Source organism: Drosophila santomea, chromosome 3R (genome assembly GCF_016746245.2).
Source record: "Drosophila santomea strain STO CAGO 1482 chromosome 3R, Prin_Dsan_1.1, whole genome shotgun sequence".
NCBI lineage: Eukaryota > Metazoa > Arthropoda > Insecta > Diptera > Drosophilidae > Drosophila > Drosophila santomea.
Window position 1 is genome coordinate 15,932,156 of NC_053019.2, and position 25,210 is coordinate 15,957,365.

The following is a 25,210-nucleotide window of genomic DNA, read 5'->3' on the forward strand; positions in this document are numbered from 1 at the left end:
TTTTGCCAAAAAGTTGGTGGGATGCGATTATTTCAAAACTTCGGTTATTCTGTCGAACATCCAAAGTTGTTTACTCATTTAAATGTCTTCTATTAAAGAATGCGATAATTTGGTGGTAGACAAGTTAAGTCTAATTAGATAGCACACATGGCTTTGTAGGAACAAAACTCAACGAAATAGAGTTAATCAGTACTGTTACAAATGTGTAATATATGAAAATAATTTAAATATGAAAAGTATTTCGATGTACAACGATTTAAATATCGCGCCACAATTCGATAGCGATAAATCAGCGTACACACTACCCATCTCTAAGGTCACCCTAAGTTATCGATTGCTAGCTATCGATTTAGCACGGATACCACCCTTACTTAGCAAGTACACCCACCTTGAAACCGATAGCTCTTTGTTTGGTATTTAGCGGTGCGACACGACTGGCCACACTGAAAACACGTATAATCACACATATGCAGAAACTCGATTCAAAACAAAATCGGCCACCGAACGGTGATGTCGCGTTCGCTTGCTGCTCTGACTTTTTCGCGTGCGTGTGTGCTTGTGCATTTCCGAGAGTGTGTGTGTGTGAAGCGATTGTGTCAAAAGTAAATTGAATTAAAGCCCCCGAAAATAAATGCAAAACTGGCAGCAATTTAATAGTGCCCATCGCCGCATAAATGCCATTATAATAAATTCAAAGATAGCTGGTGTATTGCAAGAGTAACGCCTCGCAGCTTAGAAAATTCCAATAGGAATAAGAAGAGAGTGAGAGTGCGAGAGAGAGGGGCTCGAAGAGCGAGAGATAGCCAGCAGCAGATAGCAAAACAGAACACAAAAGCCGTTATATTAGTAGTAGCTAAATCTGCTTGTGTTTGTTTTTGTTCGCAGTTTGCGCGCGTGATATTGTTGTTGTTCCTTAATAGCAGCATTACTTTTTCCGCGAATGGTGCAAGAGAGTTTTAAAAAATCGCCATCCTGCTTGAAATAACACCCCTCCGCACAACAACCCAAATCAAAAAGATGCTGCAGGAAATGTGATGTCACCACATTGGCCCCGCGGCAACAACAAACTTCACTATCGCCAGCAAAAAAGCAAATATCTCCCTGCATCGACAACAACCACAGCAGCAACAGCAACGACAACAACATAGGCTTTATAGCAACGATCTGAAAATGTTGCACTTGCATTTGTTTCTGCTACCGCTGCTGCTGCTCAACACATGCTTGCAACAACACATTCTGCAGCCGGCGGAAGCGACGGCGTTCCATCAGTCGGAAGGAGAAAAGCCAAAAGGTGAGTTCCCGGAAAAGTTGGGGGAAGTTGCCTAAGTTGGGGGAAAATCAAATCCATCCCCCTGTTGGTTCCCACTGGTCTACAGGTGGATTTGAACGGGAAAGAAATTTGTTTACTATTTTCATTTTTGTTCGGTTACCATGGTTACTAGTGCAAGACTTTTCCAAGTATCCCACAAAACGTTAGTTACAAATTATAAACGTTGGAAATTAAAATATAAAGGTTACTACAGTATATCCTAAAAGCTTGTTAAGTATGCCGCCTTTATAAGATTGATAAAAACAGATACATTTATATCTAGGAAATTACTTTATTAATTCAGTACAATTTTCCTATTCTTAACTGAATCTTTCATTTTGAAACTATTTCTTAACTTGTAATCGGTAACTAGTTTAAGTAAAACCTACTTCAATAAACATTCTTTGTCCCTCTTTAATCGAGTTTGTTGTCTAATCAAGTTCAGCTAACAAAAACGCACCACTACAGTGGTTTATTAGGCCCGCAAATAATAAGTTAAATAGTCAAAATAGATAACCATTTATGCAAGTGTTAGTGCCAGAAATTAAATGAGGATATAAGTTAGATACACTATCAGTTCTGAGTCATTATGTTATTGAGTGAGTTACTTCCAAATAGAAGCACATGAACCATATAACAATTAGGTATTTTGTAATAGCATATAACAAATATTAATATGCAATTATTCATTAGCATTTGTTTGCTTACTTATTGTTCCTAATTCGATCTGATTCAACGTTAATTTTGCGTACCAATTCATAATTCATAATATTTTGGTTTAATTGTTGTAAATTCATTCTTATTCATGAAAGGACTCACCCTTCAGCATTTAATAATAAAGTGATTCAAAGGAACTTCCCGTAAAATACAAATGATTCATAGGAATAGGAATATTTATTTGAAGTTTTTGCAAACTGTCCTCGACCACTGTGCCCACTTTTAGCTCGTCGACACACCCCTTTACCCCTTTTGTGTCATTTGTTAAACTCTCGCGCATCTGAACAACCTTTAAAAACCAGCTTCTATTTTGTTGATTTTGTCGCTGGTCAGGCTACTTCCACCTCCACCAGCTTGGTAGTTGCAGGGCCCCCGGATTGCGACAGACTCGAATGTATAGACGTATGTATAGATAGGTAGATAGATGTAGACCCGCCCAAATGGCCACCACAAAGCCCTGTGGGCCACTTGCCACTTGCCACTCGGCTATCTTGGTTATGGAGTGGCTTTCGCTTTGTTTTGCCCATTTGCGATGAGTGCCATCTGTGGGGTGTTTGGCTATTGGCAGGTTGGGCATTTTGCATTTAGCATTTAGCTTATCTGAGTGTCGCTTTTATCAAAATCTCACGTAGTTTGCAGATAGAAAGGCGCCTCTAGGGCAGCACTCTCCATGCTAATTCACTGATTGCCTTCACTCACGTACCATTTAATTTAGCAACTCAAATGATTCGTTTGGCCCTTGCCCGCACACAAAAAAAAAAAATGGAAAACTCCAAAAGGTAAAAAAATCGATTTTAAATGCACTGCAGTGCTTTACTTTTACTCTCTTTGTGAAAGATTTAACTGTCAGGCAAAAACTTTCTTCTTCGGCTTTTTCCCTTTGCTCCATGAAAAAAGCCCCTTTGTGGGTCACAATTTTGTGGGTACCAACACACATCTTGAGCTGTTGAATCTTTTTTCGCGTCCGAGTGTATTCACTTTTTACATGTACAATTCATTGTCATCATGAATTCTGGTCCCAAAAGGTCAGCGCCTTAAGCGCACAATCGAATGCGAACTGGAACCGCCATATTCTTCTGGCCAACACTTCTTTTGGCAACTCGTTTCTTGTTCGCGGTTAGGCTGTTGCCATTGTTCGATCTGTGTAGTTGTTGCCAACTGCTGGCGTTTTCTTAACCATTTTTATGTCATTTGCGCAATTATATGGCAACCGAACAGCCGGCAACCTCCGAAATGGCCGAAAGTAAGTGGTTCGGTGAGGTAAGACTCGTTACTCAAAAGTGAGTAGGAGGTTCACTAGATAATTATCAAAAAATATAATTAGGTGCTTTTAACTTTGAGCAACATGAAATTCCTTTTTTTTAACCTACTATGTTTGTACATATACTTTTATATAAAGCAAAGTATTTATTTGAATTTTCTTTCTAAAAACCTATTTTTTACTAATTTTTCCTTTGTACCCGCAATTATACGTAGTCTGTTTTGTTAAAATAATTGCACTTAATTAGTATATTTCCTGTGCTCTCACTTGTTTTTGTAAGCATTTCCCATGCTGAAATATATTCTTGAGACATCGGGAGACAAGCCTCTCAAGCAGATAGTCTTGTTTGCTTTCTTTATCGCGCCCTTTGTTTGCCCAAGTTGAACAACTTGGCATTATCATTATCACGACTTAAAGGCAAGACAGCAGGATCATTAATATGCGACATTGAGGAGGCCTTAAATGGGCTTGGCTTGGAGCGTGGGAGCCAGTTAGACTTGGCCATAATCATTAAGTTGCATTAAAATGCAACTGTCGAGTGGCTTCTACCTTCGCAAGTGGGCTTCTAACTATGCGGTAACTCAAGTGGTCAACAAGCCGATCGCCATCAGCATCGCAACGATCGTCTTAATTGAGGCTCAACTCAATTTACAGACTGGCTTCTTCTTCCAGCTCTTGACTGGTCACCAAGCTGCTCTTGATTGAGTCAGGTCAAAAGAATTTAAATGGAAAGAGCTTCTCCGATACTCTTCACCAATTCTCTGATTCTCTGATTCCCGGATTCTCTAGTTCTCTGGCTCTTGGCTTTTGAATCGCTACGGAAGCCTATGAGCATGCATACATTAGTGGTCTTTCTCCTGGTCTGAGACTTTGAATTGAACGACATTTGCATAAATTGCGTCGCCTCGTAGAACGTGTTTAGAGAGCTTGACAAAGGGGTATTTAGACTCCAGGAAATCTACTTTACTTAGAACCCAACCTGGAGCGGAGGATACCCCGCAGCAATTAAGAAATAATAGACGAATGGGGAAAACTGTCAATACATCAAGTAGTTGAAAAGTGGGACACGGAAATGCCATGAAAACAAATCATTCTTCAACCGAAGATAAAATTTGCATAAAAACTTTTTTTCCTTAATTTAGTAGGAATATGAATCGTTAGTTACCAGAAGATGGAATTTGTATAATCAGATTTTTTCTTTTATTTGATAGGTATATTTTAAGGGTTCTTTTCGCAATACTTTGGTTCAATATGCAACATCAATTTAGCTGTCTTTGTTTCCAGCAAACTGCAATAATAACTTTTGTATCTAAGCGAATTTTGGCCCCCATTATACGAAGCATAGAAATCGATAGAAATGGATTTGCCTTGAATCGAGTGGGTCATTACTATATAATTGTGGCAGAATGAAGACACGTGTGCCGTGGCGGGTTCGCTGATTCACTTTTGACCTGGCCACGTGCCTGGGATTCCCCTCGATTATCAGCACTGAGTGAGTGAGTGAGTGAATGAGTGAGGGGCTGCATCCCCGAGTGGGTTGCGTGTGTGACCAATGCAGTGCGGAGATTAAGCCTAAATTAAAGCTAGTTTAATTGCACCACAAGAACAAGGGGTGCCAGGGGTGCAGGGAGGGAATACGCTTTGTATTTACCACTCTTCTGGCAAAAGCTGAAACAAAGTGTTCTGTGAGGGCAACTCATGTTATTTATGACTCTATTTCCCTAACTTATCCAACTTAGGGTGAGTTTGCCAGACAACCCCGGAAAGCGGGAAATGCGGCTTTGGCATTAGTCATTCAGTGGGAGAGTTGTTAAGAGCAGTCATAGTCACAATCACAATCACAATCACAATTCCAATTACAATCACATTCCCGTTGGCACGCTGTACAGTGAGGCAACGCAGGAATGCCCCAAGAAAGCACTTGAACAACTTTGTTTATGCCAACAGCCAAAGGAAATCACGTTTGTTTGCAGCAGCACCAGCAGCAATTTCCTCTAAACAGGCAGCCAAACAAATAACAAAGAAATGCCTGCCGTGGGAGATGAAATGCAGTGCACTTACACTTACACTGAGCAAAATGCATGGGAGCTATAATTTTGGTAATCACAAATATCGCATATATGTATGTATTTGCATACTTATTCTTTACAACTTATGTGGGTGTTATATACACTCTTTATGATTTTGAGTAAAACTACTAATTTTTTCGAGTGCATTCAGTCAGGCATCAATTGTGGCTGGTGTTATTGTTGTTGTGCAATGCCAATGCAACGCTTGATTGGGAATTGGAAGGGGATGTGGGTGGGGAGGGGGGCTGTAATGGAAAGCAGGGGGCAAGGCTGAGGTGAAGAGAAAGAAGCTGGCCAAGGTAAGCCCCTCGATGATTAATCAAAATAAAAGAACTGAGCAGAGCCGAGCTGAGCGGTTCAGAGAACAGTGAAAGGCCAAAAGCAATCAAGTGAATAAATAATCATAAAAACGGAGGACAACCCGAGCTTGGCATGGAATCTTTCCTTAATGGAAAATAGCACTCTGCAGCTCACTCGGTTTCATTTCGTTTCGTTTCGATTCGTTCTGTATCGGTTTAGGTTTTGGTTAATTTATGCATAGAGCTATTGGCATTTACTGCTGTTGTTGTTGTTGTTGTTGCTGTGCACTGACTAGCATCAGTAATGGGATGCGACAAGAAAAACAACAACAACAGCGGCGACGGCGACGGATTGCGAATATTCGCAACGGAAATGCGACAACACGCTAGAGTGAATCCGGGAACAAGCTGGGAGTCTACACTGCAAGAAAGCACAAATGCAGTCTTCTAAAATTGCGTAAAAAATATTCCCAAAGGTAGTGGACTCTTTTCATCACTATTTGCTTAAACTATCACTATCCAAGTATATAAATACTTAACAGGTATTGGTTTCCAAGTACGGTGGTTACAGAATGGAATTCATATGAAATATTTTTTTAAATTCTCAGTATACATATATCGTTATATTCTATAGTACTAGTAACATTATTAAGTATTTACATATTTATTAAAATATTTAATATTATTTATATTTACATATTATTTTTCATTTTAGTTTAAAAACTACTGAATTATGATATTATTTTTACCTAAAACCTCGTATTTAATATATAAAATCATAAACACCCCATTTCGCGCAGTGCAGTTTTAACCTCTTCCTGGTTATGGTCAGTGAGCTGGGCACGGATTCGAATTTGGGTTCGTTTCGTGCCTGGGCAGTTGCTAATTTACCTTTATTGTGACTCATTGCGAACTTTTCGACTGTTGCAGTTCGGCTGCATTTGCAAATTGCACTTTTCGCAGTCCAACGCACTGCGAATCACTCATGCACATCAGGCTGTCTCTGTTTCTTTTGGCAGCCCCTCTCTTTCTCGCATTGCGTAGGTGTGTTCTGCTTGTTTTTTGATAGCTGAACCGACTGGGAAAATGTGCGATGACATCCTCTGGAAATGATGACGTAGCTGCTTTCTGGGGTCGATGAACTTTAAGAACACCCGATTTCTGTTTACGCTCTCGTTTTTTTTTTTTTTACAAAAGTTTGTGGAAGTTTTGGTTAACACAGCTTTGTTGCTACGCGCTGTAATTACATTTTTATTTGTTTGCTTAGGGGTCTGTTTGTTTTTGGGAGCTTCGCACTATTATAAATTACTCCACAAAAGCTTTGTGTTAGAACTGAGTTTATGTGATAAAAACATTCGTTGAAAAGTGTTTATCTCAACTCATATATGTATATACTTAAAAGTTCTAATTTTTCTTTGTATATTTTCAACAATATATAACAATTCCCAACCTTTTTTTTTTTTATCAATTTTACAATATTTAATATTACAATAAACGATTGCAAATAATTCATCAGCGGATTCTCTGATTCATATTAAAGTCAATGAACTGAAAGCCGAGTAATTTCACTTCTGTTCCGTTGAAATTGTGTTAGGTCAAGAAAAATGATGTCACATTATGTGGCGACTATGCTAATCGCCTGAGGTAAACCTCAAAAAGCGATGCAGCCACTATTAGAGCCTCTTGTAAACAAAGCATAAAAAAATAAAGGGACAACTAGACCAAAATCTTCGACCCATAAACACCGAAAAGGAAAACAGCGCCATTCGCCAGCTAATTGAATTAACATGCCGGCGCTAATATTTTGTGGGTTCTCTTCTCGGTCGATTTTATTTTTATCTCGTGAAATTTCGTGTGTTGTTCGACTGCCGCGTTACACATTTTCCTCTGAGGCTGGATGCATCTTTTATTTTGTTTCATTTCGATTCATTTTACACTGCGGAATCGGAGTGGTTCTCCTCGATTTATCGAAGAGCGATAAGCAGATGGCCGAGCTACTTGTGTACTACTATACTGCCTATTGGGAGCGGAGCCAACGAACCATAAAGTACACTCGACGGTCAAGGGTTTGGGGCATGGTGATGGTGATGGGAATGGGGATGGGTATGGGTATGGGTATGGGGATGGGGATGGGTATGGGGATGGGTATGGGTATGGGTATGGGTATGGGTATGGGGATTACGGGAAGGCATCTCCACGAGAAGAGCTCGCCAGACAAAGCACAAAGATTAGAGCAACAGCTCTTCTCCTCCAGCTGAGTGGATGCCATTGTTCGAGGGCGTTAATTAATAATTATGAAAAAAAAAACAAAAGGAAATAAAAACGATGATGAAGACGGAATAAGTAAGGCACGAATAAGTAAGCTATGCCAAGCTGCTTTATATCTTAAAACTGTGCAATACAATAAATTCAAATAATATGTTGCTGGCGTCTTTAAATTATGACTTACAAATGAAATTATTGGGGAATTGCCAAAACTTCGCTAGCTTTAGATTAAAATGACTTGGTATATCCGTTTCAGCTTATGAAATTTCCGCTTCTATTATCTGGGTTCTATGATTCGCAGCCACAAAATGTAGTCATCCATGCTCGACATTTAAATAATTAGAAATCACTTGGTGCAATAATGAATATGCGCTCGCAATGTTTTTAATGTCTTGAGTGCTCGGAAAGTCACAAGTAATTGCTATAACTGGTTACCTAACCTCCGTTTGCACTTGGCACGTGCTGGCTTTCTTCCTTTTGTCGGCCACTCATTAACTGACATTAGTTAATTGCGGCTGGGAAATAGCAAACCGAAAGTTAGTCACATCTGCTATCTGAGTACCATATAATCGGGTGTAAATTCTTGCAATAAAACTTGATTTTATTAAAGCTCCCTTCAACACGATGTATCCGCCGGATGTGCATACGTAGCTGGCACCGCATGTACGCACATATCTGCTACTTACAACGCACTTGGCGAGCTGATAAAACACTATTAAACTTTAAGGGAGCTTATTTATATAAATTATTCTCGTAGAATTTATGGCATTAGGGTCGATTGCTTTTAAGTGTTCGGCCTGGAAACCAATGAGTGTTTAATGCTAGGGAAAGTCGATTGTTGTTTCTGGTCTATTAAGCAGCAAATGGAGAGCCCATCTTCCGTATTTTGCTCGCAATATTAAATAATAAGATTGTATTAAGAAAACCCCAAAAAGCCCTTCAAACATTTAACCTTAAGTCGGAAATGAAATGTTCTTATATGGGCTGTACAACTGAAACTAATATGTATTTATTTATTCGAAAAGAAACTCTTGTCTAGTTATTTCTATTGCATATTACTTATCTCTATGAGGACGACCTTGGCAATTCCACTCCTTTAATAATTCCACACCTGACTGTGCATTGTATCCTTTGCACACGGTGCCAAAACAATCGCAATTGCACATGACTCATTTGAGTTACCACTTACACAATGAACACCTTGAGCACGCCACCCCATTGTGGCTAACCCCACTAACTTAGATACTTTTCGAGCTTTCATGAAGACAGCAAGTGCACGTGCACTTCGTCAGCTGGCTGACTCACCGATTTGGCTGTCCGATTTGGGACGCACTGTTTTGTTGTTCAGCATTATACGTTTACATATACGATATACAATGTATATTATTTAATGGCTCGTAGGCTACTGACATTCGATTGGTCGCGCTGGCAATTAATGCCGGATTACGTAAAGTGCCAATTACGCGTTGCAATTTCATCAACTTCTCGTGGAGCGTGGCCAAAAGTATGTAGAGCGTGTCGATGTGTCCACTGCTAAGACTTCTGCCTGATCCGCTCCAATTTCCTGCCCCCAATCGCTCCACATTCGCAAACTGCATCGCATCGATTCCTCCTCCGACTGGCCTGCATTCGTCGATAACGAATAACGAATAACGAATGACAAACAAAAATATGCCACCACGACAAGCTGTCTCGGCCCCTCTTTTTGAGTGTACATATTGCTGAAACTCTGAGGAGCCTCCTGGCTGCTCGGATTGTTTGTTATTCCTTGCATAATTGCTGACGGGAAATTTCGGTTAGCTCGGCAGATTGTCAATTCGGTTGGCAGTTGGCAAAACAGAGCAAATAGTGCAAACAGTGCACCTCAATGTCTGTCCATCCAGCTCACTGAAGGCTTGTCGTCATATGTTTCGCATTTAACAACTGCTTGCATTATATACAAATTTGCAGTAGCTATCCAAATATCATAAAAATTGCAAGTCCTAAATCAAATTAAACAATCTATTCTCTTGTGAGAACTTAGATACTGGAGAATGGTATTGTAAATACGTAAAATCATTTCTTTCTGAAGATCAACATCAAACGATAACCTTTTAAATGATTAAAATACTGTCCATCAACTAGCTCTAAATATGATTCATAAATTCCAATTGAATGTAGAGTTGAATCACGTTAGTCATATCATTAGCAATAATAAGTTTCTTCTGTGATTCTGATTCCAATGATATGTCTTACTAATTGCACATCTTTACAAAACTATCTTTAATCGTGCATCTTCAAGATACCAAAACCAGAACTGTAAATTGAAGCTGTAAATGTTAGCCTCTCGCTTGGTATGTAGAGCGAGCTTCCTGCCTTGCCAGGCGAGCCTAGTAAATAGACTTAATTTGATCAAATTCCCGCACTGCGATAATCGCTTTAATTACACTCTAGAACAAGGCATCGGTAGCACGAAGCCAAAGTATCTGAGAAATGCGTGCGGTAGCGGTGGCAAATGAATGCAAATGGCGAGCTGTTGACAAATCAAGCCTCGACTGACGGCTACAATTGAGCGCCGCATGAAATCTAATAAACAGCATCAGAAAATTGCTCAACTCAATTGGGTCAACGAGGTGACTGGAGGGAGGAAGGTCTTCTTTTTTCTTAACCCCCCGGCGTTCATTGACAAACACTCATCGGAGTAAATCATTTGCCAAGTGTATCTGAATCTGTATCTGTATCTGTATCTATACCTCATCTCATTCATAGGGCCGAGTGTGTCTCATCTTCTCATTAGCATGACAGCGAATGTGGCGATTCGTAGAACTGGCTGATGAATCATTTACGCTATAATTCTGGCAAAAAAAAAGAATAACGTATTACAGGCCAAACTGGTCAGTCCAGTCCACGAAAGAAAAATATATTTATAAGATGCTTTTATACGAGTATATGAGTATATATTTTCGCACTGGCGCCAGCGTCTCAAGTGATCGTGCATGTTCCCTACTCTTTTGGCGGGATTAATTGGGCACAGAGCAATAAGTTTAACCCAATTAGCTTCAATTACTTTTCCGAAAACCAACATATGTAGATACAGCTGTATGCAAGACCCTCGGCCAAGTCATCGCATCATCTGTACAGGGCACTTCCGTCTTTGGAAAGGTTTATGGTCATGCAATTTTCAATAGATCTTTGAAAGAGTTGGGGTTTTTCACTCGTCATGCTTCTTGGACGGACCGCTTTCATCGGCCATCAGCGAAAAGAAAGTTTCATTGATTTTATAGTTTACAATTTTACTTCATTTTCTTGCCCACTATATGTGCTTAGATTTCACTTTTATGATTTGTCTACTTTGGCTCAAAAATTGCCTAATTGTTGTAGGTTTTTTTTCTGTGCGCGAAAATTTCATTTCATGTTTGGATATTGAGACATTATTTTTTGAACACTGACCGCCCTTGATTGTTGGGTTTCTCTTTGAATTGGAGCTCCAAGTGGAGTCTGCTGTCTTTGGCATTGGTTAACCCAACTTAACCTTCATGTGAAGGCTCTTCTCGACTTTATTGCTGCAATCTACGCCCTCTGTCGCAGTTCTGAGTATTTCTCTGCGAACTGATAAGAACTATGTTGGTAAAGAGTTTAGGCATTCAAATACATTTAATATATCGACTTAGTGTGCACATATTTCTTTGAAATGGAAAACTGTTGACATTTCAAAGTGGTTTGCATATAATGCGGTATAATTCCCCAACTTTCCTCAATATTTAATGCATTTTAAAATCCATTTTGAGCCGCAACATCTGGCATTGCAGTTGTGCGTCCTTGTCACTGCCAAATGGTCCTCTTGGTGGAGTTCTAGGAACTGTAGATGCCACTGGATATTTATTTCCATGCGGGTCATGCCCTTTTTCCCTGCGCCCGCAATTAATTTCCAGCCAGATTCTTTGTTATTGATTGTGTCAAAACAAAAACGAGAAACATGTACGTCCTTAAGGAGTGTTAATTTATGCGTCCTTCCATTATCCCACTGGCACTTGGCCACTTGGCCAGCGATAAGAACAAACCAAAGGGATACGAGATGCAAGTTTATCATCTCGCAGGTATGTGCATATATAGATACATTTACTGTGAGTTTCTCGAGCCCAGATCAAATTTGCTTTCGGCTGCACGACGCTCGTCGTGTTCTAAGCCTTTAATGAGTGTCCTTGGGCGATGGTGAGGCACTGGGGGCAGCATGGGTTACACGTCCGTGACACATGCCCCACATGCCCCACATGCCCCACACGACCCATTGTTCTTGTTCTTGTACTTGTACTTGTTCTGCATCTAGTAAATTGTTCGCTACATTTTTGTATTTTGTTGTTGCCGCTATCGACGTTGCAGGAATGGCAGCATTTCACTGGTGAAGGGGACGTGAAATTTGCATATAAGCGAGTTGGTTCAAGGCGTGTTTCACTCGGAAAAGTGGGTGGGGATATATTTTAGTTTGCAGTTTATTCGTTGCATTAAACACAAGCTTGCAGCACTTACGCCCGCCGTTTTTATTACATTTTCTGCCAAACGAATTCCCTCTTTTGCATTTGGTGTTTTTTTTTTATGTTTTTTACGCTTTATTTCTGTGTCGCGCTTTTAATTTATTACATTTCCTGTGGGAGGCTGCAGACGCCTCCCTTTTCGTTCGCTTAAGCTTGCTCTTTAATTAATGTGCCGCCTTGGAGTCCTTCAATCCTTCACTCCTTCAATCTCTCAGTTTGTTAATTAAAGCAAACGCATTGCTGTAATTAGCAATTATATGGCCATCGTCAGCGAAACAGGACAGATCCGGCATTTCTTTTGTGCAGCTCCTGTTTTGTGATGATTGAACCATCCGCAGTCACGGCAATTATAGTTGGACGCTAACTTTCGCATTTTCGAAGCAAAGAGTATACAAAAAGAAGTAAACTACATATATATAAAAGAGCAAAACAATTAAATTCGTTCAGTGAACCCGTTCCAAGTGCCTTTTGTGGAGCTGCCGGCTGGCCGCCCAACCGGATAAACTCTAATGGAACGAGATGCCCAAACTCATGCTTTGATGGAGAAAACCAAATAAAAATACAAAAAAATGCCAGACTAACCACCATCATGACAATTAATTGGCAACATATTTGGCCAAAAGTTGCTTTTCCTATAACCACTCAACGAACCTGAATGCGAAATTGGTTTGCTAACCATATGGGTGCGAATAAAGTTCAAATTTCTCAGGTTTTCAGCTGCCTTCTCATAAAAGTTTGCCAAACTCATAAGACAATTTGATTTGTTCAACATATTTATTTATCTGTCTAAGAGTGTGCAACACAATGGATTCCAAATTGGATTCGTATTTTGCACAACACAACGCTTTTCTATACATAGCTACTTTATGGGTTTTGAAAATAAATAAATACAGATGCAAAATGCTGTCTTCCTTTTGCTTCATTGAAAAAATAGTCGAGTTTGGATGCAGCTTGTGTAGATCCAATTTTTCCCTTTCAGCTCGAAAAATAAATAACATCATTAAGATAAATTTGCTTTCATTTTTTTGGGCACGCTCTTATTTCTTTCATTAAAAAAGTTGTTGGCTCTTTCAATTTCGGCAGGGGGTAAACAAGAGTGTGTATCTCACTTGCCGCCCTGTATCTGTATCTCTAAAATATATATTCCCCTATACTCGTATATTCATGTATTTTCACAAAATTTCTGCTGCTGCGGCTGCTGCTTCTGTTGATTTTGTTGTTTTGTTGCTGTTCGCCAAGTTAATTGGCAACATTTTGCACTTTACATCGGAGACCGCAAAACTCAAGTTAACCAAGCGAACGACCTTGAAAAGTTGTCTGCTGTCGGTGGGCAGCAAAGTTGGGTGGGGCAGACGGGGGGTGAAAATGGCAAATGTGAAACCCACGGACAGCCCAAACTCGACTCGAAAAATGTTCACCCGAAACCATTTTTCCGCTATGCGATAAATGATATCGATTTCACTTCATGCTCGGCAACAACAAGTTGTGGGCTTTAATTGCTGTTGTGACAAGAAACCGAGGCTGCACTGAAAACAAAAAAGTAGTAGGAAACTTGTTAAACTTGCGAACTTAAGCTGCTCTTAAACTATAGCTCTTTAAGCACTCGAACTAATTGTAAGAATAAGAAATAAGCAAATTGGGGAAATATTTATTAGTTATTTAATATATGTTTAATATTATATATAAAATGGATATGTGTACTTCTCAGCCCATAAACTAAACGCAACACATTAGCAGTGAACGTGTTTTTCTCACATCTGAGCACCAAAATCATGTAAGACAAAGAGAGCGCTCTCGACTCGTTTGATTTATTTGAAACGCGTGTGCGTTTCGATTTTGACGGATCTTGGGAAAGTTGTGGCCCCGCGATCTCTGTAGATGTCTGCAGATGGATTGTCGCGGCGCCGCACAATAAGTGGTTATTAATCATGATGGTCGACACTGAGAATAAGTGCGGTGTACGTCTGGCCCCTCTAGTTAATCCTTTTGCCGCATTGCTAAGTTAATAATAATTTCTTCCTTTGTTCTTTTGCAGGTAAGCCATCGCGTGGCACTGCACTTCCTGCATCTGAAGTTAGCGACCCTATTCGCAGTAGTTGTGACTCACCCACAACAGATGGTAATCGCCTCTTTAAGTTGCCCCTTGGCTTTAGTCTGATATTTATTCTTAGCCTGGCATTATTTTTTGCAAATTTAATGGGGTATAAGAGCTAGGAACACAACCCAATTATATTCTTAGACTAAAGAAACTACAATGCTTATCGAAAATATAATGAGTGGTTCGGCTTGAGTATATACTACAAGTACTCTTGACTTTCTAAGAAATTATAGGTTTACATAACTAGTTAGTATTTATGATTTAAGATTTAATGACTTATTAAATTTATGCTTCTGAAACCAACTTGGCCTAGAGGATAGGGTATCTGAGATGGCCAAAATGATGATAGCAAATGGCTTTGTGGCCTGAATTGAGTCTTCATCAGCATAATCATTGTTTGCTGTTGTCTTTACTTTTTCTGGCTGCCAGTTGTTCTTGCATTTCTGTCCGTCATTTCGCATTATAGCCTTTTGTTTTGGCCAAACAGCTGTTAGTCATGGCATATGGTTTTTATTTATTTTTTCTGCTGCCTCGTTCCTCTTTCACAGGCCGAAACCACCTACATTTGTTAAATTCTCGTCAATTTCGTATTTACGATTCGGGGTTTACCCGTTTTTACCGTTTGCATAAATCTTATCTTGAGTGAGTGCCAAAAAAATCCAAATAAAGCAACTTTGACAGCAGGAAAATCGATAAGCTAGTATGGTAGTTATGTACGCATACATCCATATATATAATGAACATGATGTACAAACATATATGACAGACATTTGCGAAATTTTCTTCAATTCAGTCAATGTTGTTGGCTATCGAACTTTTAGTCGGAAGACTTTTTATGCGGAAAAGTTCAGCCTTGTGGTAAAGTTTCCAAGTTCGTTGACTTTATCTGTTATGCACTTAGTCGAAGAAACTCTGAGTATGCCTTGAATAATGTGGAATTAGCCGAATGAGTATTGTTAAGCATTCAAAACGTGTTCAAACTTTATAGGAATAATATATCAGGACAACCATTTATGTCCTGCATGCTTATAATTTATGCAACATTTCTTATTTTTGATTGCGTAAGAAATCGTAATGTTGCTGTTTCTGCCAACCAAATGTCATAAAGGCGACCAAAACGGACAGTTCTGAAACCAAAAATGGTCAAGGCTAAGACTTGAGTTAATGGCCCAAAGTCGTTGGCTAAATTTTAATGAACTGGAAATATTTGACACATTGCTAGCGCCGAAAATGGAATGACATGCTCACTCGTGGCCAAAACATATTATTTTATATGGTAAAGCATTTTTTTTCTTCTATTTTTGCCTGTGAAAGTTTTTCCTGCAAAACGAAAATGGCGTGAAAGAAAAATGCGCCACTGTTTGTTCGCTTAGTTTTCATAAAAGTTTGGCACATAACCTGCCATTTTGCCAAGGTTTTTGGTTGCGGATGTGACCCAGTTTTAGGTGAGCCTGTGGAAAACTAATGATAATTACTCCCGGTTGAAACCAAGTAGCCATAAACGAATGAGTAATGAAACCATGGAAAACATGAAAGTGCCGAGCCGAGAGACCAGCAGTATGAGTCAAAAGGATAGAATCCTTAGAAACATTGATCCACAGGACAATGGTTAAGTTCTCAATGCAATTCGCAATGTGCAACCGGACGGACACGCCCACAAAAACCTGACAACCCGCCCACTTTCTTGTGTTTTGTGCGCCTTCTTTCTTCCGCTTTTTATGCAAACAATTTCTTGTTCCCAGCAAACCAGCCCGCAAACAAAGGGAATTCCGTGGAATCCGGGTGCGTTGCTCAAGGATCATTGACCACATAAAAATCCGTTATGGCCACAGTTGAAAAAGAAGAAGAGAAATGAAAGGAAGCGTCTTGTCCCATGCATTTTATTTCCTTTTTTGGCCCGGTCCAAATGCGAGCTGCAATTGGAAGTGCTGGCTGGCTGGCTGGCAATCAGCAGAAGTAGCCAGCGTTTACTTTCTGCCAGCCAAGTTCTTTTACACATACTACATACAGTTGGCCAGCACTCCTACAATGTAATGGCCATGGCTGGGAGCATTGCATTCCTAAAATGGCCAGCACAGAACGATGTTTATGTGCCATTTTCTCTCCTCGCACTGTGCGTAAAGTTGCTGCTAAAAATGAAGAAATGAAAAAACCGAATAAAAAGTTACAGAAAGAGAGAAAACCGCATATGTACACAAACAGATGATAGATAAATAAATGCAGGGAAATACCCAAAAAAAAAAAAGAAAAGGAAAAGCAAACAAAATCTATTTATTAGAATTTTCTTGCAATGCAAAAATATCAAAACAAATAGTATTCAATTAAAAAGTACCCTTAGCTCATTCACTGATGTGAAATACATACCCTGCTCAATGGGCTTATTTGTTTACCTGCTATTAATGGACTCAATAAATAAGTTCATTTTATTGGCTCTTTGTAAACAAAGCAAAATGTTGCCAAGACTTTAAAATGTAGCTGAATCTTTGAATTATTCGCTCGGTGGCTGTCATTGAGCTTGGCGCCAGCTGATATAAATCAAACTGCTGACCATTGTTGTTTTGCATTAAAAAAGTGTATGTACTTGTATATATACTTGTACAATGCACTGACGAAACAGCGCAATTGAGATTTATTTTACTCTGTCAGTCGGTCAGCAACATCATCATGATCATCAGCTGCTGCCTTGTCGTTATAATGTTGCTAAAGATTTTAGTCAATCACTTTATTTCCTGTATACTCAACCCAACGACAGCTGTAAATATTGTAAATCTGACATTTTGCATATACTATAGTACATATATTGCTTTATAAAAAATATAAATAATAGAGATAAGAATCGCAAACTGCGATGGGATAAATCAAACGAGACAAAGAGGTGCAACCAGGAAGCAAAGTGATCGGGCACAATGTGTTATGACATCTGTTCATCGATTTTTTATTACTTTCATTCTTGAAAACAAAAACACAAAATGTACAATATTATTTAAGAATCAGTAATCCAAATACTTTAGAAATGCCTTGAAGACACAAGTTGAGACCAAAAACCCGTACAACTGTTGACTTAGTATCAATTTCCAATTACGGCAAACTTGTAATCGACTTGTTGACCTTTTGTCCACCGCTTAATTGCCGCCCATTTCTCCGCATTTTTACGACTTAACAGTGGGTGATATCTGCGCCATAAACCAAGTTGCATTTCCCTCCTCGCTCTTTGTTGCTCCTTTGGCCGTTGGTTGTGATAGTGTTGGCCTTATCAGCGGGAATGACCCACACCTGCGATGGGTTTGTTGGCTGCTTTACTACGAGTCGGGCATAAAAGTCGGGTATAGTCAGTCTGGTATAGAACAACACAGTTGACAATTTTAATGCTTAAACAAACTGTGCGCAGAGATAAGGAAACTCCAGAGAATACAAATAAGCTGTTGGGCTAAGGAGTGGATTTGAGGGTATGGGAAATATTGGAATCCTTTGCCAAATAACCAAAGTGAGTAGGCAGGAATGTCGATCCTGACAGGATGCCTGATCCTGATGAGAATCAACCACAGCGGGTGTGAAATTTCACGGATTAGCCAAAGGTGTTGTCTACCTGCAATCGCTTTGAATGGGCCCTTGGACATACACTGTCGCAAATAGTTTATTGCCTCACAACTTCCAGGCTTTTCCTAGAAAAACGATTATTTATTTTAAGTGCAAGAAGCAGTGCCATGCAATTCACATTACAAAGATGAACGAAGGTTCCTTTCAAGTTAATTTGCGCCGTCTTTTGGCCAAGTGCATATGGGTCACTTGTCACTTTCGCTGTGGGCCTTTCCGTAGATCCTCCTAAGCAGCAGCAGGTGGCGTGCTGGGCAAGTCAAGGAAGGTATTCTCGAGCCGTGGGAGGTCCTCACCTTCGCAGACACTTGCCAAATCTCTGGAAAATTGTGAAAAATACCGCCTGGGTGCTGGTGCTTGTGTTTGTGTGCTAAATGCCACCCGCCATCGCTCAGGGTGTTAATTGCCCAAGTCCTTGACCTTGGTTCCAGCTGCAGCGCAACTTAGAAGTCCTCGGGAGAAATGGAGGGCAGGACGGAAGAATGGAAGTCCTTGTCATTGAAGTGTCTCGAAGCGAAGGTTCCACCACCGCCCGTTGTGCCGCACTCGAAATCATTTGCTTTGTTCTATTAGATTTTGCACAGATTCCGTGCTGACCTGGCCGAAATGGATCTGACCACCCGTCAGGCTATTGTTTGACCCCGAGCCATGGAGAAAGGCAGATGGCAGGTGCAGCAAAGACTTATGATATTTATCTAAATCGGCAACGGACGCACAGATGCCTCCATGAATTTGCACAATACAGAATGTACAGAATATACAGAATACAGATTAATGCAGTGAGCTGAGTTTATTTGTCTATTGTTGTGAAATTTTCACCTAGGCAGTTTTCCGCTTGGCAAGAAAATGTGAAAAGCCGAGAGTGCAACTGATTTAGGCCAGTGATGTGCAGAAATAATTGGCTTTTATAGATTGACAGGCCAGCAACGTTGATGGGAAAATGAAAACGAAACTCAATGAAAAGGTAGCCACACATCATCAGAACCGAGAATAAGAATCGGAATTTTATTTCGAGTTACAAAGTCCAATGGTATTGAACATTACATTCAGAAATATGTAAATAATAATACTATCACGTATATAATTATTCATTTTGATACAAAATGTTGTACTTGTACTTGTATGTTGTAATTTACAGAACTACAAATTTGCACGTTTTCGCCAATAATGCCAAGCGCACATCTCAAATTTTCAAGCACTCGTGCATTTGTTGATATTGGGCTTTTCTAATCCAATCAAACTCAAATTTGTTGCCACCACAACACGACAGCTTCTTTTAACCCACTGAACGTATGGCGGCACAGTGGCGTACATAAAAATAGGGTCACGGCTGTGCAGCCGAGATCTTTAGTGTTTCCTTCAGCCTGTCAGCAAGTACGTGGCTATTGATTTATACAAATGGCTGCATTGAGAGTATAATTTATGCACAACGCCAGTCGAATCCTGTAGGCAATTAATTTCCGCCAAAGGAGGGGGAAAAACCAAAAACAAAAAAAAAGCAGAAAAAACAGGAAAAGAATAAAGAAACAAACTGCATCGAAAGTGCAACAAAAATAACGCAGACATACAGCTGGGGCCTCCGAGATTATTTATAGAAAGTAGACTCAAGAAAGTTCCTCGGGGAGTCTTTAGATTTCCTATGCAGATGTCTTCATCGATGTCGCGATGGTTTTATGGCTTTCTAATGAAGGAATCTTGGTCCTAAGCCAGCATAATCAAGTTGAGTTCTCCTCGCGGACTGACAGGTGGCCGATGCTCAACTGGACCACACAGATTTCCAAAAAAAATAAATAAAAGAACACGAAACTGAAAGTCATGGGGATGATGGGCAAACGAAGAGCCCCACCTTTGTTTAAATTGATCGGATGCGGGATCTACCTGTCTGGCGCCTTATTTTCCTCTTATGTCTCCCCCATTTTTACCTAAATCCGACAGCGGACATGTCGAGATCGAGAATCCTTCTACTTCATTTGCCTGAGTGCCGCTGAGACGAGACGAGACGAGCCAGGCCAAGCCCACTTCTGCCTTCTCCGGCGATTGTCAGTTGCTCAAGTGCTTTCACGCCCCGGAATGAAAAGCCCGGCAATGGGCTATGGGATATGGAATAAAACGTAAAACCAACTCGAACAAAGCGGCTTTTGTGGCCTGTTCTGGCTCGAACCCCCATCCAGGTTACCACCTCCATTGTCCTTTTCCTGAGCCGCGCGCACTCAAGTTACAATTTGATTTCTGATTCCGTTTCCTCGACTCCTTGGCTGCCCACCCAGTCGTGTCTGCAGTTGGTTGTTTTCATTTCATTTGGTTTCGTGCCCGGGCTAAAGTTTTATTTATACTCAAGTGCCTGGCGAGGGGATGCAGTTTGTAGTGTGTAGAGTGTAGAGTGTGTGGGGGCGAGGGCAGCTTATAAATAATTCAGAAGGTGCCCTCATACATGCCAAAGGCGCAGGAACTAGCTACAGTCCGCGTCCAGGCAGCCGCGAATTGAACTTTGACAGGATTCATGTGTGCTTGCTTATAAATTATGCTAAAATCAGCGTGGGAGTTAGGCCAAAATAAGAGTATACACTCTACTATATGTATAAAATGTAATATATATTACAAAATTTATAAAAAGCATGCATAAGTACATAAAGTGGTTGCCCTTCAAAAACCCTTAATACAATGTTGTTTCTCGTTGAATAGAGATAAACGCTGGTTCTGAAAACAGGTTTTTCATATTTCGAATTATTTTCAAAATACAATTTATTCCTCTAAGAAATATGAAGAGGAAGCCGACTGTCTAAGTTATGTCTCGATGGAAGGCTCACCTGCACTGAAATCCATCAGGTGAGACGTGAGAAAAATGCAAAGATCTTGCTATTAGATGCTCAAGAAATTACTAAAGCAATTGGCATGAAACAAAGTAGAAGACTTCACTAATCCCAGTTCATTTAAAGCTGATGGTGTGACAGTGAGGAGGTGCAAGTACATCCATATGGAACCCGAATCACCGATGCTTATCTGCCATTTGGGGGCTTTCGGTGTTGCGCATGCGCATTTTTTGCATTTAACCCAGATTCAGGCGATGTTCGTGTTCGTGTTCGATGTTGGCTTTCAGATTGCGTGGCTTGTTGCATTTGTTGACTGGGCACAGAATTTTGCGGCCTTTTGTCAGTTGGAAATGGAGGTGAAAGGCGTTTGGCGGGCTACCGTTTTCAGCGGCGAAGAGAGATTTGCTTTCGGATTTGGCCCATTTGGTAGATGGGTGTATAAACGATGATTCGCACTCATAATGTGCTGCTCAGTAGGTGGCTGATGGCTTAATTGTCTCATTAAGACTTCGAGCCGAAGATATACCAACCAGCAAACTTTTGTTTTAGGAAAGAAAAGGAAGCAAGAAAGTGTTGTTATTACTAATCAAAAATCACTGCGTTGCTAACTTCTGACTGAAATGTAAGGGTATTGTGATATCAACATTACGCCTTTGCATTTTTAATATCAATATCATTATAAAAACTTTTAATGCTCTCATCTGTTTTATTTAGTTTCATTACTTTTTTATGTCACTTGAATCGTTGCTTCCTCTGATTTGTACATCAAAGATATAAACGAAATGCTTTATAGTTCCCAAACTCATAAACATGTCAATAAAATACACATGAATAATTTAAATTTCCTTCTTAAAAGTTTTCTTTAAACACGCTTTCATTGATGCCACGGCTAAATGTTTTTTTTTGTTTTCAATTTGGAACCCCCCTTTTTAGGAGGCAAACAATTTAATTAAATTGTGATGAGTGTGTGTGTGTGCGTGTCGTCTTGCCTGCAATTGAATTTGTTTCTTTCTATTTGTCGGGGAGTTTGTTTTGAATTTCTACAACATTTAATTTCGTTTGTGCACCAAAAAACAATTGCATTTTCTTTTATTATTCAATTACACTTGAGGCGGGGCAGTAAACGCATTTTTGTTTTCGTTGGGGGAAAGAGTGAAAAACGTACGTATGCATTTCCAATTTGTATTCGGCTGCAGTTCACAGCCCAAAAATCGAAGTCAAGTCCCCAAATCGGAATCCGTATCTTCAATACCCAATACCCAATCCCATATACTCACTACCCAAACCCCAGTCGACGTCATCGTCTGTCTCCTCGCCTTGTTTATCAATTAGCCACACATTCGATTCGATTCGGTTCGATTTTTGTGTTGGTAGCAATGCCTCTTTGCCTTCGCCTTCTTTCGAAGTGGAAATCGCCGCCCACATCGGCCACGCCCCTCCCTGACTGCACTAATCTGTTTATGGCAGCGAGATTCTATTAATATATATATTTTTTTTTTTATTTCATTTTTGGGGGCCCCGCTAAAGTGTTGGAAGTTTTACGATGGCATCCCAGGGAACTTTGCCCAAATTGAGTTTGGCATATCTTCTCGGGGGCCCCCGGCAGTCATAATTTATAATATTTAAATGCCTCGGGCTATAATTGAAGAATTGAAGAATGCAATGGGCCAACGGCCACTTGAGAAGGTTTCACATTTTTCATCATTCAAATGGTTAGAAATGGAAATGCTTTTCATTTTCGTTCCTCCCATTAGATTCGAAATTCAATGTGAAGTTCACTGTAAAAACTAAAGGCTTCATCCATTCCATTTATCCATTCATTTCATATTTTGTATGCTTTTTTATGGCACGCCAGCAGTTATTAATAAATTTATTTTTTGTAGCCTCCGTTGATTGTTATATGGCGATGGGCGACGAGTTAGGAGATTGAGAGTTAGGGCACATATTTATTTATTAACCCCTCCCATTGCTGCTATTTTTCCCCTTTTGGGGGTTGACAAGTGACAAATGCAGAGAAGATATAAAATTAAATGTGAGAGCCCAATTCAAAATCAGTTTCAAGCCTGCGGGCTTTCTCTGCATTTTTCCCCCCCTCGGTGGGAGAATCAAACCAACAAATACACACAGTTTCTGGCTGAGAAATATCCAACCCAAACATCCAGCATCCTTGCCCAGCATCCTTACCTCATCATCCATCGGCATATATGTGGCACATCAAAGTACGCGACGACATGAGTTCGTCAAATGAAAATAAAAACAAAGGGAAGCATCGGCATCGGGTTGTAATTTGTTCCTCATTTTAGCCGGCGGAATCCATCATCACGCGATTCATGACCCGTGCGATGATTGACGGATGAACTGAACGGTCGGGTTTACCCTCGCTTAGGAACCCTTATGTTCCTGCCATATGTTTGCCGCGGGCTCAAGACTGCGACTTGACTTGACTCGCAGTGTGTGATAATTTACCAGTTGTGCACTGGCAGAAAATACACCTAATGCTGCAGTGTACATCAAAACATTGGATTTAGAAAATAAGAAATTATAAATCTATTTAACAGGCTATCTGAATTATGCAAAAATGAATTCCAAGTTGAGTGAAATCAATGACATGTTTGTAAAATAGTATTTCACATTTCTCCAAGTGCACTGTCTCTGAACTGATCCGTCAGCCGAGAGCTATCTGTGCGTGGGTGCTTCTGTTGTGTTCCAGTTTTAATGAGTTTCCACTCGACGGAGTGTTGCAGGACGAGAGTCCTTGAGTCCTTGAGGCGCCTCCTGGCGCCATTTGCCCAACAATCTGGTGCCAAGTCGATGTGTTGTCCTAAATTCTCGGATTGCCAGCAGACATGCATTCTTGCGCATTCTGCTGCATTCATGTGCATCCTTATCGCATTCGTTTTGGCAGCTGCTTATCAGCTGAGAAACCCGACACCCACTTGTAGATACTTTTACAGCTCGAAGAAAGTCGAACTGCCGCAAAAAGGCAGTTAGCCCATATCCACATCCACATTCACATGAGCCGGAAAAACTTATTGATGCATAGAAGGGGCCTGGCCAAACTACTCATTAGTCATTTGAGCCAATCAATCACTCAAGTTTACTTTGGGTTAATTGTTTTCCGTAAACAATAAGCCAGAAATACCACCAAGCTCCCCCGTTTCCATATGGCGATACATCTAGCAGATGCCTGGGGAAGGGATACATTTGGGTCAAAGGCAGTTTTCATTAGTCTGGCAGTCATTAGTTCTGTTTTATGATGTCTCACCCATTAAGTAGTCTCAGCACCCACCCATTTGCCGGTCACACCCCAGGAAATTAAATTCCACACATTCAGATTTTCTCAGAATTCCATTTGGACTTCAATTTGCACCTAAAATATTCAGATAATCAAATACCTTCCATTCATATGTGCAAACCACATTCATCTCGTGCCTATTGAATGGCAAATCTGTACTTATACTTAATCCGTTTATTACAAAAGGACTCCATTCCACTTTGTTTTATATGCTAACGCGTGCGATCCATCAATCAATCAGCTATATATAGAATGGTGAACCTTAATGTCCATGAATTTTCAACTTTTTCGGAAGCTTTCACCCCATAAATTCTGTCTCCTTAAAATGCCCCCTATCACTTTGTTATTTATAATCCCTTCCAAATGGGTTAAAGCCAATATATTGTTGGCTACTTATTAGGTGAATACTCTCGGTTTAGAAATTCTGTTCATTTCAACTAAACCACGAGAATATGAACTTCAAATTATAGTTTTTGTCTTTCAATCTATAGATCATCTTCTTTAGTTTCTTCGTTGACCCCCACTGATTTTAGCAAATGAAAAGCATGCGAATAAGGAAAACTATTTCCCACTACTACACAGGCCATAAACAATCTGCTAAATAATGTATTTGTATTTATAACCCACTCTCAATAACTTGGCAGCCTCTTCATGATTTTGCGTTAAACGTCGGACGTGGTAAAAATAAAAACAGCGAATTCTGGTTGTTTTTCTCTCCCCAGTTGGTACTTTCTGAATTTTGTGACGCGTTGCGTCGTGTAAAACAAAAACCTCTGACGCGTGTGACATTTGGCGCTGGAAAGTGAGTTTTGAGCATGAAAAAAAGGGGCGAAGTGACTTTGCAGCAGCTGAAAAATTGAAGAGTTCTTCTGGGGGGGAGAAAGAAGAAAGAAGCGGGGTAACTTGGTCTGCTCGGTTTATTGTTTTCTCGTGTTGGCCTCAGGAGTCGAGTGATTTCGCTTATGGGGTCTGCGTGTCCAAT

General features: G+C 40.2%; 1 protein-coding gene across 1 annotated transcript in view; it reads left to right on the plus strand.

Annotated features, from left to right (window-relative positions):
• The first annotated feature begins 482 nt into the window (after positions 1-482).
• Positions 483-25,210, plus strand: part of LOC120454395 (disintegrin and metalloproteinase domain-containing protein 12) — a 32,921-nt gene continuing 8,193 nt past the window's right edge. Inside the window, exon 1 of the mRNA XM_039639646.1 lies at positions 483-1,291. Within this exon, the coding sequence (XP_039495580.1) occupies positions 1,171-1,291 (121 nt within the window). The 5' untranslated portion in view covers positions 483-1,170. The remainder of the gene's footprint in view (positions 1,292-25,210) is intronic.